The 15,896-nt window shown below is 35.1% G+C and overlaps 1 protein-coding gene across 1 annotated transcript in view; it reads right to left on the minus strand.

Moving 5' to 3' along the window:
- Nucleotides 1–15,896, minus strand: part of LOC138700323 (xanthine dehydrogenase-like) — a 129,667-nt gene that overhangs the window by 42,608 nt on the left and 71,163 nt on the right. The window contains exons 15-21 of the mRNA XM_069826866.1: nt 15,384–15,601; nt 13,055–13,177; nt 9,974–10,195; nt 6,498–6,631; nt 4,736–4,910; nt 4,458–4,649; nt 734–879 (exon numbers count right to left, since the gene is read on the minus strand). Coding sequence (XP_069682967.1) covers nt 734–879; nt 4,458–4,649; nt 4,736–4,910; nt 6,498–6,631; nt 9,974–10,195; nt 13,055–13,177; nt 15,384–15,601 — 1,210 coding nt within the window. The remainder of the gene's footprint in view (nt 1–733; nt 880–4,457; nt 4,650–4,735; nt 4,911–6,497; nt 6,632–9,973; nt 10,196–13,054; nt 13,178–15,383; nt 15,602–15,896) is intronic.

The raw sequence follows: 15,896 nt of genomic DNA on the forward strand, positions 1-15,896 counted from the left end.
TTTGCAACCGATGCAGAGGTGCAATCAACTGTCCGCAGATGGCTATACTCCAACCAAACGGACCTTTATGAACAGGGTATACTGAAACTGGTACCACGATGGGATAAATGTGTTGAGAAACTTGGCGCCTATATAGAAAAGTAGCTAAAACATGTGAGTTCATTTGTGAGTTGTTTTTTTATTTTTGTTTACCTGCTAAACTTTGTTTAATTATTCTGCGTTACTATCTTTGTATAAATGTTCCACATCTTAGCAACTATTCTGCATTAATAAGAACAACATTGATTGATAGGTATTGGGGGGGGGGATATTGCCTCCAATACTATTCAATTTGAGTTTTTAATGAATATTCCTGTGTTGAAGATAGATTCGTGTTTCCATATATTTTATTTCTTGGCATTGTGACTAATAATGATGAATTCAAGAGCCCTTCTTCGATTAAATAACGTTTAATTAGATGAACTCCTTAAAATACTCTCATTGTTGTAAAAAGAAACTCGAGTAAATGCTGGGTAACTTTCGGTGCTGGACTCCGGATTCATTTCACCGGCATTATCACCTTCATTTCATTCAGACGCTAAAGAACCTAGATGTTGATACAGCGTCGTAAAATAACCCAATAAAATAAATAAAAAATAAAAAGAAACTGTCGTTGCAGTCTGTCCTTTTTACTATTAGTTTCTATCTAATATGAGAAGAGAAGTCGATCAAAATAATATTTTGAACACTGTACCTGTTAAATTCTTGAATGTTAGATTTCCTGTTTAAGAAATCTGATCGGGAAAGACATTCATCCCAGCATCTTCTTACTGTAACGTTCTGTAATACTTGATTATAAGGTGTGATGTCCCCTTCTTTATACATATTCAATATTGATATCTGAAAACAGTGAAACAAAATATATTAGTAGGTTTATATGATCTCATATTAGCTATTTTGAAAGAACCTTGACTAAACCAAAGAAATTAAAATTGGAAAATTATAGTTTCATAAATGAGTGGAAGGTGTGCCCTATTATAACCTCATGGATAATAGTAATTGATTACATAATATGCATTACTTATGCAGAAAATCAGTTTTGTTGAGATTTCTCTTTGATACTTATTGTAGAAAATAAAATATTTGTTTTATTTCACTCATGGTATTCTGTAGATCTTCCATCAGCATTGAAGTTTCAAGATGTGAACAGAGTCAGGAATTTTTGCTAATGGGGTAATTTTGAAATCTTCAGTTCTGAGGACCACTTGCCCCTCTGGTGGCACTATTCCAAACCACCTTAGTATACATATTCGAAAAAAAAAAAATTAAGTCTTAGAATAAATTGCACACTACGAAAATTATAAGATTAATTTTAATATTGTAGTAAGTACTTTTATATCATATGACTACAATGTACAGGGACATCATTTTATTTTTACTAATATTTTTAATATTAACCTGGCTATACCTTTCTATTAACGATTGAAACAGGAAACACCGTTTGCTATCCCTTCCACGACTGGAGTTCGATGATACTGGCGTAAAATACAAATCACTTTACTAGGTATAGGAGGGAAGAAAAGTAGTTCATCCATTTATGTAAACTAGGAAATATCGCAATTTTGAGTTTGATAATTTTCATTAGCTTTTTGTTTAATCAAAATACAGTACTGTATTAACATTTAGTCTTTTTACACACGAATTGAGCTATCCATTCGGACGTATTAATTATGCAGTGTATATTGTACTGTTACAGCACATTAGCGTACAATATAGAGAATGAAGTTAAATTGAAAAATAATCATAATATGAATATTTAAACACATTTTTGAAAATGGTGGCCGTTCATTTCGATACAGGCTTCTTTTCTTTTGTGCATATTATCGCACTATAGACTATTGTACCTAATTCCAATTACCAATTTCGTCCTTCGTACGAGTAACTCATGTTGAAATAATTCTGTACCTACTCTATGAAAGAATACCTTACGTACTGTAAATTCAATCTTCACTTTCCGAAAAGATAAAATTACTCAGAAATGCTATCTACTGTCCGTTCAAGTGGTTTTGTCGCAGGGTCGTAGAAAGAGGGGGGGGGGAACCACGTTACAGTTAATTACTTAACGAGGCTCTTTTATTTAAGTTATTTTAAATACTTGTATAATATTACGTAGACGTCCAATTCCTAACAGAAATTAATGTTTTCAGAAGAGAGCTAAGATAGCCCAGCTACTAGACTTAACAGAGGGGCGAACAGAAGCAGGTGGGGAAAACCGGGATGCGACGTAGGCAAACAGACGACAGTACCTGTACGAAAATATGATTCAATATTGAAAGCTCTTTCGTCACTGGAAAACGCGAACATATTTCTGGAACGTACTGTACTCCCTAAGTCAGTACTGCTTACGCGCCCTTGGCTCTGTGTCGTGAACGGTTGGAAGTTTACTAGTAGAAGGGGTGGGAGTGAAGTACATTCAAAAACTCAGGTACAATAAAAATTGAAGTAAAAATAAAATGATGTCCCTGTATAAGTACGCAAATTAAATTTCGCGAACGTTTATTGAAAATCAAATGCATGCAGTTTCCTTTTCATATTAGCAATTAAACATAACGCTTTAACCTATATTCGTCTTTGAACAGTAATATTTGCTTTCACGATATGTTTTATTTTCTTAACTTCCCTTCTATCAATTTCATTTGTGTCAAAATGCTTTGTGAAGTACGAAATCTTTATTATATAAGACGTTGCCATGTTGCCTTTTCTTGCGTTACCAACAGAAGCAACTACACAATGTCAGTTTCAAATTAATGTAGGCCGTGGAAAAAATTCCTATACTTTATCTATCATTATTTGTTATCAGATTATTCGAATGAAAACAAGCTCTAAAAAGCTTAACAAACCAAACCTAACCTTCATCATATTAACCAACATTTCCTACCGAATTTAGTATTTAGAAGATTATTACATATTAGGATTACTTTTGACGAGTTTTTTTCTTTTGTTGGCGACATTGATTATATACAATTGTGTGTAAAAACGGCATAACTGCCGTACGAAATGGTCTAAAGAATGCCCTCATTTTGTAGTTCTGGTAATAAAGATAATTTTAAATGTTCATATTATTTTCGAAATGTAACTCATTTAAAGTGGACACTTTTTGTGTAGGTAATAAAATTACAGGATATGCCACAACATTTTTCAGTAAAATGGTAAAGGTTATCATTTGCATAAGTCCCATATTGTTTACCAATTAGCCTATTAATAGATAGAGAAATAACAGACGAGCAAATAGCTGAAGTAGATAAATCTATACAAATAATAAATCTGTAGCCGAAATTTTTCTGGTAATTTTCGATTTTCCAAAAATAATTAACCACCCTGAAACCGAAAATCGCTTTTTTTGAAATTTTTGTTTGTATGTCTGTCTATATGTTTGTTACCTTTTCACGCGATAATAGATGAACGGATTTCGATGAAAATTGGAATATAAATTAAGTTCGTTGTAACTTAGATTTTAGGCTATATGGCATTCAAAATACATTATTTAAAAGGGGGGTTATAAGGTGGCCTGAATTAAATAAATCGAAATATCTCGCTTATTATTGATTTTTGTGAAAAATATTACATAACAAAAGTTCCTTTAAACATAATTTGCGATAAGTTTCATTCTTTCAAAAATTTTGATAGGACTGATATTTAATGAGATAAATGAGTTTCAAAATTAAAATAAACACCATCTAAGGTCGTATAATGAAATAAAAAACAAATGACTTCGTCTATAAGGGGCCTTGGACAGCAACAATCGAAAGCTATGAAAGATAGCCTACAGAGAATGTTTCTGTGTTTGTATGAAGTAATATCGGAAGCTAAATTAACCGATTTGTATAATTAATTATTATTTCACCATTGGAAAGTGTAGTTTCTCTGGATGGACATAATTCTATAATGTTACTACAGTAACTTCTGATATAATATAATGTAATGGTAGTATAATATAACATAATATAATAATATAATATAACATAATGTATAATATTATATAATATAATTTAAGTTATTTGAAGGGTTCAGAACCATAGTGGGCCAAACGCCATTTACTGAATAGGTACGTAGAAAACAAGGGTTAAAATTAAGTTATTACCATAATTCAGTGGAAACTTATAACAAGTAAAATAAAGTACACACATTAAATCTAAATGATGTCAATGTTCATTCAGCTATGGTTGCATGTAATAAAAATTAGAAACATGTTAAAGGAATACCAATGAGTGTCTCTGGACCAAAATGATCGCATTTGAATTATTTGGATGCAATTTAAATTAAGTAATATATTAAACGATTTATCCTTCTATCAAACACGAATGTTCCCTGGATCAGATGTCCTATTTTAATTTTGTAATTACTTTATATTTATTTCTAACGGGTGCAGCGGAGCGCACGGGTACGGCTAGTTATAAATAAAATAATGTAAAGCTTACTTCAGTTGGGTCTTTTTTCAGGAACGTTGCAATGTCCCTTATCATATTCTCTGCAAAAAACATTCCCTGAGGGCCGCCAGCTCCTCTGAACACAGTATTGGAGGGAATGTTGGACCTGCACTTGTAACCGGTGCACCTCATAGCTGGCAACACGTAGGAGTTCTGAAAATGTGTCATAGCTCTTTCCATAACCTGAAAAAATAATAGTTACGATCAACGGTCTGTCTTAAACAGCATTTTTGGTTATTTAATAATATGAATATGTTTCTTTTGCTTACTGGCTCTGATAAGTCATGAGTATTCCCTCCATTAGAATACATTTTCATATCGCATCCTAGAAGCTGCCCTTCCTTTGTGAAAGCTACTCGGTACTTTGCAATGAAAGGGTGTCTCATGCCTGTTATTTGCATGTCTTCATCTCTGTCCAGCATGCATCTCACTGGCCGCTGTAATCTAGCAAATTATTAAGTTTGTAAACAAAATTGTATATTAATTTTAATTGATACTCGTACTGTATATAATGCATCTAGTCAGAGAAAGATTTGACAGTGCATAAATAGAAATGCTTATAAAAGCTTAGGTTCTAACAAAATACTATGAAGTGTACAAAACTATACAGGATGGAAATTAAATAATCCTGCAGATTAAAAGGGACGATGGAATACACTTACATGAATCGAAAACCTTTATTACGTTTTGTGATTAAATGCACGGTTAATTAGAAAATTAAGTTTGAAGTTTCAGCAACATCGCCGCTAACACAGCCTTCTTTCTTGTCGTAATACAGATGTAAGAGGTCAACGAACTCAGATCTGTCTCTCTATGTAAACCTCCCTCTCTGGGTACAACTTTGTAATCCGGTTGCATGTTCAGTGGCTTTAAATTAGTGGTTTTTAAATTAAATTTACACGAAAACCGTGAATGATATTGAAATATGCCAGAGGTATAAATTATTCTTTATTAGATTTTATATCCATATGGACAAAAATCACGAATCTGCTCGGAATAGTTACTGAATAAGGGGGTGGAAAAAAAAAACACATTTTTTTTCTCTGAGAAACGATTAACTTTCCAACACTATGATATTACTTTTTTGTTACATACAGCATGAACTAGTCGATCTCGTTAGCGCAGTGGGTATAGCGCTGGCCTTCTGTGCTCGAGGTTGCGGGTTCGATACCGGTCCAGGTCGATGGCATTTAAGTGTGCCTAAATGCGACAGGCTCATGTCAGTAGATTTACTGGCATGTGAAAGAACTCCTGTAGAACAAAATTCCGGCACACCGGCGACGCTGATATAACCTCTGCAGTTGCGAGCGTCGTTAAATAAACCATATTTTTTTTAACATGAGTATTCGCTCTGAAAATCTCCAGGATTATTTCACTTTCATCCTGTATACTGTATGTGAAAAAGAATCCGAAGAATGTACGAAGTAAATTTAGTTCAATGACTTAGAAGAAATTCGCTTTTAAGTTGCAACACAAAACTTCATGCTACAGTATTATTAATTAATTTCGTTTGAAATCTGTCTGTATAGCTGACGACAAACCCATTCAGTTGATTGTCTCCCCATACCTCAAATACAATCTGGTTAAAAGACTCCTAAAAGTTCTTAGATTAAAAAAAAAAATACATTTTCATACAATTCCCATATTCCAATTTAATATTAACATTTATTTTTCTACAATTTGGAATTTCTCATCAGAGATCTTTCCTTCTCCAACTGTTTATTTTTGCTATACAATTTTACTCTTATTTTCTAAATATATATTATTTTTTATCCAATGCCACCAGGTTGTCTTTTCGACATTTCTGGTCTTCTCTCCTGGCCGTGGCCCACCTCTGAGGTTGGGGCGCCTAGAAGGCGGAGTTACATTACCCCGATGATGTGATAGGATGATTATGATGATGTGGTGCCAGGAGAGGTCTTAATCTAAACTTAACCTAAATTCCAGACCATGGACGAACACAGGAATAATCCCCTTTAAGAAAACATTTCTGTGCTCTAACCGGGAATCGAACTTTGAAGTAATACTCACTTGTAGGCGGCGAAAGCCACAGGCATGTACAATACATACGGTCGAGTTTCTTTTCCACCAAAACCTCCGCCCATGCGTCTAACTCTACAGACCACCTTGTTACGCTGGACTCCTATCATGTTAGCCACCAATCTCTGCAACAAAGAATATTATAACATTGTATTGACTCTTGATCATCAATAATAGCGAGTGAAACTACCACCATGATGAATAATCTAACAATAACTTCATAAAGAAATCGTACTATATTTTTATAAGAACGACATTTCTACTAAATTAATGGATTCTCCAAAACATTCAATGCTTTATCATTGAAAAATCGTTAATATAATATTTTATCGCGTAAGTGAAAAAAATTATATGAAAGAGTGCTGTCAATTTATTTTATTTTATTGGATTATTTTACGACGCTGTATCAACATCTAGATTATTCAGCGTCTGAATGACATGAAGGTGGTAATGCCGGTGAAATGAGTCCGGGGTCCAGCACCGAAAGTTACCCAGCATTTGCTCGTATTGGGTTGAGGGAAAACCCCGGAAAAAACCTCAACCAAGTAACTTGCCCTTACCGGGAATCGAACCAGGGCCACCTGGTTTCGCAGCTAGACACGCTGACCGTTACTCCACAGGTGTGGACAGTGCTGTCAATGATACAAGTAAGAATAAATTAAAGCAATTACAGTGGACTCTCCTAAGTTCGACAGAACACAATTGAAAGTTCTGACCAATAAGGGTAATGGCTGTGGCAGGTGAAATGAATACAAATTCTTATTGGTTATCCATCAACGAATACAGTACTGCACTTGCATTTCCTGCCCGCCCCGAGACTTGTGTATGCGCTTCTAGTACCACAGTGGGTTTCGACAGTTCCGTCTCACTAACGGCACAATTCTCGAATAGAAAAAGAAGAGTTCATTAATTTAAAATCAGTGATCAATATGGATGTCCTAATCAATAAAATATTCTGTTTTCCTTTAACAAAAGTATCACTACAACACACAGAACCAATTCCCATTCAAATGGCAAACCCATTTCTTAGTGCGCGTATAGGGGCGTGTCTAATTCTCCTACGTAAGCAGTCGAACTATAGGATGTCGAACTTGATTTATGTCGAACTTAAGAGCTTCCACTGTACTATATTCGATACATTTAATGACCTATATGTGAAGTAAAAAAATGAGATTTATAATACAAAATACTCATATGATTTTGTAGGAATACAAATATATGTTTTCAAAGTTTGATCGAAATAAGTTCTGAAGTAAAGAAATCTTTTCAACCATTATTTATTAGTTATTAATTTATAACTGAATATTCTTCAAACGAACCATTATGCCGAATAACACTCTGGGCATACGAAGAAATATAAAGGGTTAATTTGAATAATTTCAAGGGAAAAATTGTTCCGGGGCCGGGTATCGATCCCGGGACCTCTGGTTGAACGTACCAGCGCTCTACCAACTGAGCTACCCAGGAACTCCACCCGAAACCGTCTCAACTTTTCCCTTTATATCCACACAACTCGCGTGGGCTGACGAAACGCCAGAGACCTGAAGGACTAGATTTGCATAATATATACGTCACTGTGTACATTAACAGAAAACCACAATTTCAAGTCACACAGAGATTGTGTGCACTCGATGTGGATCTCTGGCGTTTCGTCAGCCCAAGCGAGTTGTGTGGATATAGAGGAAAAAGTTGAGACGGTGTCGGGTGGAGTTCCCGGGTAGCTCAGTTGGTAGAGCGTTGGTACGTTCAACCAGAGGTTCCGGGACCGCTACCCGGCCCCGGAACAATTTTTCCCTTGAAATTATTCAAATCTGCTTTACAGGGAGCTTTACCTGAAAGACTATATTTGCATAAAGGGTTAAATTACCAACATTTACTTTTTTTTGTGTAATTGGGAGAAATTTTATTCGTTTAAAATACAGTATTTTCCACTTAGGCAATTAGTTTTGAAATTATTTTCAGTAGTTTCCAAAATGCTAAACCCAAGGTCTTCAAAAAATTAAAAAAAAAAAAAAGTTTATTAAACATCTATTGTAAAAATGAACAGTGGTGAAGCTAAGGTGCAAACACTGATTAAGCTGAAAATATCTGCTAACCTTGTATCTTTTTATCGGCTTTTCTGTCAAAATGTTTTATGATAAAGATCCCACAAGAAGATGATGACCACTCATTTTCACCCCCAAACAGAATACAGATAAAACATTATAACTTATTTGTCCCAGAGCACCCTGTTAGCCAAGGATATTTCTTATACCATAACAATTGAAAATTTCTATTTTGTCTTCTTACATCTGCTATTTTAATATGTAAATATGGTGTCCATCGCCTAACTTTATAAGCACATTTTTTATACGTCCAACTTGAAAGCGGTTTCTCTTTTAATTCTACAAATAATGACTTCAATGTTCTCTCAATATAAGCTATTTTGCACAAAATGAATATGTAACACATACACTCGTGCACTTTGATTAAACTAACACTCAACAACGCAGCGCATTCACAGAACATCAATGTAGCGCAACATATTATTGTGATTGGGGGGCTAGCCGCGTTTCGTACCGACATGTAGCGAATCAATACCCCCTCCCCGGTCCCTCCTCAAGCTTGCGAGTCAAGGTCATTGCCATGCTTTTAGAGGCTTCTGCCACAAGCCTCTGGCACTAAACTCTCCATCCTGGAATGACTGGCAATAGTGAAGTTAATATATGAAAAGATCGGAGTGTAACCAAGTGTTACGATACAGCGTTATTATGAACTTATAGACCTGCCTAGTAAGGTATTATAATTCAAACTTGTCCACACCTGTGGAGTAATGGTCAGCGCGTCTGGCCGCGAAACCAGGTGTCCCGGGTTCGATTCCCGGTCGGGGCAAGTTACCTGGTTGGGGTTTTTTCCGGGGTTTTCCCTCAACCTAAGATGAGCAAATGCTGGGTAACTTTCGGTGCTGGATCCCGGGCTCATTTCACCGGCATTATCACCTTCATCTCATTCAGACGTTAAATAACCTAGATGTTGATACAGCGTCGTAAAATAACCTACTAAAAAAATCAAACTTTTGGGGTAGGTTAAGCCTCATAAACCTCTTAAGAGCTTCGCCACTGAAAATAAGTACATTTATTCAAAATTTAAGAAAAATAGTACAGTCTGAAATAAAAATTAAATTATATATGGTGTATATTTGTTGAGTTCCCAGTCAATTGATAAAATACTATAAAATACAGTGTGTTTAATTTATTTTACAAAAATGATTTGAAGGATTACTCCTACGAACTATACAAATGAATCAGTGTACGAATTTATTAAACATAACTTTCCAAACCCTCTTTCTCACACTGACCCAGGTTCGTTCACATTTCCAGTCTGTCCCTTGTGTTTGAAGTAGATACAAAACGAACAGTTACATTCCATAAAAATGACTACTAAAAATGAATTTGAACACTGTAATAATTAAATCTCTGAGCAGTTACCTGAACTTCTGATGGAAACTGAGATGAACAGATCATCTCCATTTCCTTATCTTCGCCCTTAGGAACTGCGATGGCACAGTGAGTTTCCAGGTAGAAGTGGTCCTGGCCACCCATTCTAACCTCCCCCGAGAGTTCGTGGTCAGCTTTCTTAAAAGCTTCTTCTATATCACCACTGCTCATTGTCTTTGGTTCATCGAGGAATGACTGCTTCTCTATTGCATCCTGAAGTAAGAAAATATAATTTTACATGTTTGAAGCCACACTTCATAGATAGTGTTTCTTTATGTGTATAAGATCATATATATAATTTGAACTGGTAATGGAAATTATGGAAAAACGGCTGAACGGATTTTAATGAATGACCCGTCATTTTGAAACTTGGCATCCAAGGATTTTCAGAAAAATAGTAACTTTCAGTGAAGCATTAGTTTTCCTACATAATTTCTCTATTTTCCAAAATCCATCTTTCGTCAGTTTTGAGAACTAATGGCATTTCAGAATAAAACAAAACACACACTACAATAAACAATATTACACTAAGGCCATGACCTGTAGGATTGCTGACATTATAATGGCAATATGTCGATATTCATTTGTGTAATTTTTTTATAACGAATAAAAAATAATTTACAGGTCTGATTCTCTGGTCTGTAGTTTTCCGGGTACAGCTGTGTATTGGATATTAATAACTGCAAAACTTAAATAGTACATTATGCAACGAGCCTATAATGGTAGTAATTAAGAAGCGAGTATGGATGTTTATGAAACGAGCGCAAGCGAGTTTCATAATTTTCCTGCGAGCTTTTTAATTACCATTATAGGCGACTTTCATACGACTTTTTATGCTCGACCATATTTCTAACTTGAAATTATTCATTTTATTTGTATCTAACTGACCTAGAGCAATACCTCGTAAATTGTGAGATGTGCGCAGACGCGAAAGTATTGATTTTTTTCCGAGGAACAGATGTCCACATTGACCTTGATAGCCTATAAGAACCTACAGAGTAAACTAAATATTAACTTTGATATAACATTGAAATTAAATTAGACATTGAAAAACGAGATGACAAATTGAATTTATTTGAATATTATTTACAATTAACGCTAATTATTATAGTAACAGAACATAACCTTCTGCGACAGTATTGGATTTCCAGCCTCCGTGACTTTTCGCTAATTCTCTTTCGATTGCATATCTGAGAATAATCGATACTTGCGGTTTTATAACGGTACAAAGCTGACTTGTCATTGGCTGAACACCTGTAAGCTGACTTGTCATTGGCTGAACACCTGTACTTTAATGAGTAGGTGTACTTTAATGACATGTATTAAGGGACAGCTACCAGGTGTATAATTACTACATTTCGGCATGGTCGAGCATAAAATGTTTTATGAGATTATTACCATTAAAAATGAAATATTATTATAGTTAATGCAATTATGTGAGTAGACCTATTTATCACTGATTACACACATTAATGCTATATTAATTATATGAAAGTGAAACCTTTTGGGGTTTTATATAAATAGACGCAGAGAAAGAATATTTTTAATTAGATCTTCATTTCTATAATTTACTGAGTAACGGCTATCTATAATGTTACTGAAAACTATAAAACTTACATAAGGTAACAATATTGTTATTAAAAATGAAATATTTTTATATTTATTACGTTGTTAATCAAGTGATGTGGGTCTTTTTCATATATTTAATGGCAGTGTGATGCAAATATTTATATGTGTTATTCTCTAATTTTCCTAGGTAGCAATGAGTCATGCTTTAGCTGCGTCTTTAAACTAAATCAAGTCCACACCTGTGGAGTAACGGTCAGCGCGTCTGGCTGCGAAACCAGGTTCGAATTTCGGTCGGGGCAAGTTACCTGGTTGAGGTTATTTCCGGGGTTTTTCCTCAACCCAATACGAGCAAATGCAGGGTAACTTTCCGTGTTGGACCCCGGACTCATTTCACCGGCATTATCACCTTCATTTCATTCAGACGCTAAATAACCTAGATGTTGATACAGCGTCGTAAAATAACCCAATAAAATAAATAAAAATAAACTAAATCAAAATGAATTTCGTATTTCTTTAGTTTAATTGAACCTGAAATTTTCTTAACTCTCACCTACAATCCACAATGACCTGAAATAGCTACTGCATTACTCCTACATGAAAAACTCGCTGATCGTCCTAACATTGTTACTTGCGATTTCGCATTGAAACTCAAGAACTGAAGACGGATAGGTTCAAGGAAAAGTATTTGGCATAAAAAACATTCAGAGGGAGTATGTTTCACTATTATGGAAGCAAATAACTTTCAAAATATCTCATATTCTTCATTGAAAATAAATCTGAACAATTTTTATTTGAACCTCTTATGGATATAGTTTATCAGCATTTGCTGCACAAGCCACTAGTGTATAATCTTTTCGCTGTAAGAAAAATCCTAATGTAAACAATAGCACGTGACTGAAGTGAGGCGTCATTGGCCACTGTTTGGCGCCATAGATTCTCAGTACGTGTTCCCGCCTACTGTTGTACATTCTGTTCCATGTTAAACATTTCCCGTTACTCGTCAAGTAGGCCTAACCTCACTACTATGCATTCGTTTGCTTAGGAAACATTTACTTTATAATTACAGTAATTAAATTATTTTTTAAGTCTTACGTCTTCAAATTGGACAGTTGAGGATACAGAAGCCATACTTCAGTACCACGTGCTTACGTGAACTACGGTACGAGTTCAAGTGACGCCAGCTTGTTACAAGAACAGACTACCTCGGTATTACTGTTGGTATTCATCCGCGTTCAGAGTACATAACAAAATATAAAATTAGCTTTTCTTTTACATAGCGTTTTACATATGAGTGGAGTTAAATGTTTCATCGTATTTAACAACTAGAATTCAATTTTTTATTTCCAAATAATACAAGATTGTGGTTTCCAAATACGAGCTATATTTTCCTGCGTCAAGTGAGTGTTTCGGCTGAGAGCCAATCACGGGTATGACAGCAACGTGCTTATGTTTACATTAGGATTTTTCTTACAGCGAAAACAGTATAGATATAAAGTCGTTTACCTCGAGGGTTATTATGGCTGGGTACAAGTCTTCATATTCCACAACAATTGATCGGACGGCCTGTTGAGCCAAGTGCTTGGTCTCTGCAACCACAGCTCCAAGAACGTGCCCCACACACGTTACCTGCAAGGTTCAAAGCAAGTTGGTATTTTATTCAACACAAAAAATTGTAGTCTCCATTTCTTCTCCATCATATTTCACCTCCTACCTTTTGATTTACTCAAATTGTTAATGTACTTATTTTAGTCATTATTTTTCTGCTGAACTCTGGAAAAAGAACTAAGGAAGAAGCTAGTGAAGTCCTTTGTATGGAGTGTGACATTTTAACAGTATTTGTTATCAAATCAGAATTTTGAAGACGACAATAAATCATGGTGTGTTAATGTCTTTTTATTTTGCACACGTTGAGTCAAGGCTTTCATATGGCATTTGTTTTTGGGGATCTGGAACCATGCTGAATGATATATTTATAGCTCAAAAGCATATTGTCGGGTGTATAGCGGGCGTTGACAGTAGGACCTCTTGTAGGGAATATTTCTTACAGTATAATATTCTCATTGTTTATGGTATACATATTTTTAATGTTTTACAACTAATTTATAAAAATCTGTCTGATTTTCACCAAAATAGAGACTTTCATACTTATGATACTCGTAACAAAAATAGTTTGATTCCAGTACACCATCTTACAAATATTAGCAGAACCTATATGGTCTTTGGTATCAAAATCTACAATAGTTTGCCTGAGAACATCAAATTTACAAAAAATACTCACAAATTCAGGAATTATATAAAAATGAAATTAATAAATTTGTGTCCCTACAATCTAGACTCTAGATGGGCATCGTGCCTCACTTGAGAATTTGTGCCTCACTGACCTTCACAGAGCTTATCGCTCTGAGTGACATCATCTCCACAGTCCCCGTTCCTCCCTCACGTAGCTCCTAGGCGTGGGCAGGTTCTATATCAGTTTCATAAGCAATATCAGTGGTGGCATAATGGCATTATCAAAGCAGTGTGTACGCGTTAGAAAACGATTATTTCATGAGAAATGGGAGGAAGAGTTTTTTTGCTGTTTAGAAGGGGAGAACATACGATGTATGTTATGCTCGAAAATCCTATTAGGCATTAATAAATTTAATATACAACGACATTACTCCTTATGTCATAAAGAACATGCTGAATTAGAAGGTAAGACAAATTAAATGTTATTTTTCGTACTATTCAGAAGAAAATTTATGGTCTTAACATTTGCATAGTATACTAAATACGACATTATACCTTAAATACGCTGCATTAAAAGGTACGAGGAATTAAATGTTGTGTGTACGTATTATTTCCAAAAGAAATTTAAAAATATATATATATATATATATATATATATTAAATGTGCGTAGGAAACGAAATATGATTTTCTGAAATTATTTTATGTCGAGAGCGTGCAAATCTATTAAGTAATCTTGATAAGCGCCAGAATATTCAAGAAAATAAACGTAGAGAACGTGATGGAATATTATTGGCTAGTTACGCAATTTCTCGCCTGTGATTTAAATCAATTCAGTGATGGAGAAATAGTAAAGAGGTTTATGATTAAAGCTGCCGAATTAATTTGCCAATTTGAATAAAAGTTTTCGAGTCTCTCACGTTAACCAAGCGCTTTCCTAATAATTCGCCACTGACCGCCTTAGCGATTACGATAAGGTGACGCAGGTCACAGCAGTTTATATTTCCCATCCTACTCTGCAGTCTCCTCTCCTAGTAAACAAACTATTTCAAATCGAGTGCCTCACGTAACCGAAAATTGTGCCCATGTATGACCTACAGGATACACGCATGGGCCCTTGAAATGAAATGAATAATGTATTTTATATTTGACATATTTTAAATTTAATGTAATGTATATATTTGACCATGTCTATGCATATATTATGCCTTCGACAATAAAAGTTCTATCTATCTGTCTGTCTGTCTGTCTGTCTGTCTGTCTGTCTGTCTATGGGTAGAAATATGGACATAGCGATGATGATACTGTGTTGGAAAGAGTGGGTGAAGAATAAGAAATCCTGAAATTGATCAGGAAGAGAAAAAAATAGCTGGATTACTGGATAAGAATAAATTGTCTACTGAAGGATGCACTGGAAGTAATGGTGAACGGAAAAAAATGCTTGGGGGCAGAAGATGATATCAGATGATAGACGACATTAAGATATAGCCTACGGATCGTAAGAGGAAGGCAGCAAAGAAGGGAAGATTGGAGAATGCTGGTTTGCAGAAGGACCTGCCCTTGGTTAGAAAATTATGAATTAATATTTGAACAAACTAGACTTACTTCACCAGGAGCAAACACGTGTTCATCCCTTGCTAAGCCGTGAGTGTTTTGTTCAGGTGTCAGGTCGTCAGCTGAGAAGAATGCGTGGACACCCTCCATGGCTAGTGCACGACTGGCGTCTGTTGATAGAACTCGAGCATGGGGCCGAGAACTCACTAAAAGGGCCAAGTACAGCTCATTCTCATAATGCGGCAGGTCATCGCAGTACACGGCTTCCCCTAAAAATAATAATAATAAAAATGGAGGATTAGTTTTAAGATTTAGAAAGCTGAAGTTTCATGTTGGCGTACAATAGCAAGCACAGGCTGTTTCACCTAATATTACGTTTGAAGGCACAGTGCAAATCCATGAAGTGTTTCAATTTTGCTTGTTGCATGATATTTTATTGTATCTACTTTCATAATGTCCCGCTTATCTTCAATATTGCTTAAGACATTGGGATGCGGTTTTATAGCATTTAAATATCTCTTTCTTTATTTCCAACCTTTCTTCTTTTCTCCTAAAGTAGTATGC

Source organism: Periplaneta americana, chromosome 5 (genome assembly GCF_040183065.1).
Source record: "Periplaneta americana isolate PAMFEO1 chromosome 5, P.americana_PAMFEO1_priV1, whole genome shotgun sequence".
NCBI classification, from domain to species: Eukaryota; Metazoa; Arthropoda; class Insecta; order Blattodea; family Blattidae; genus Periplaneta; species Periplaneta americana.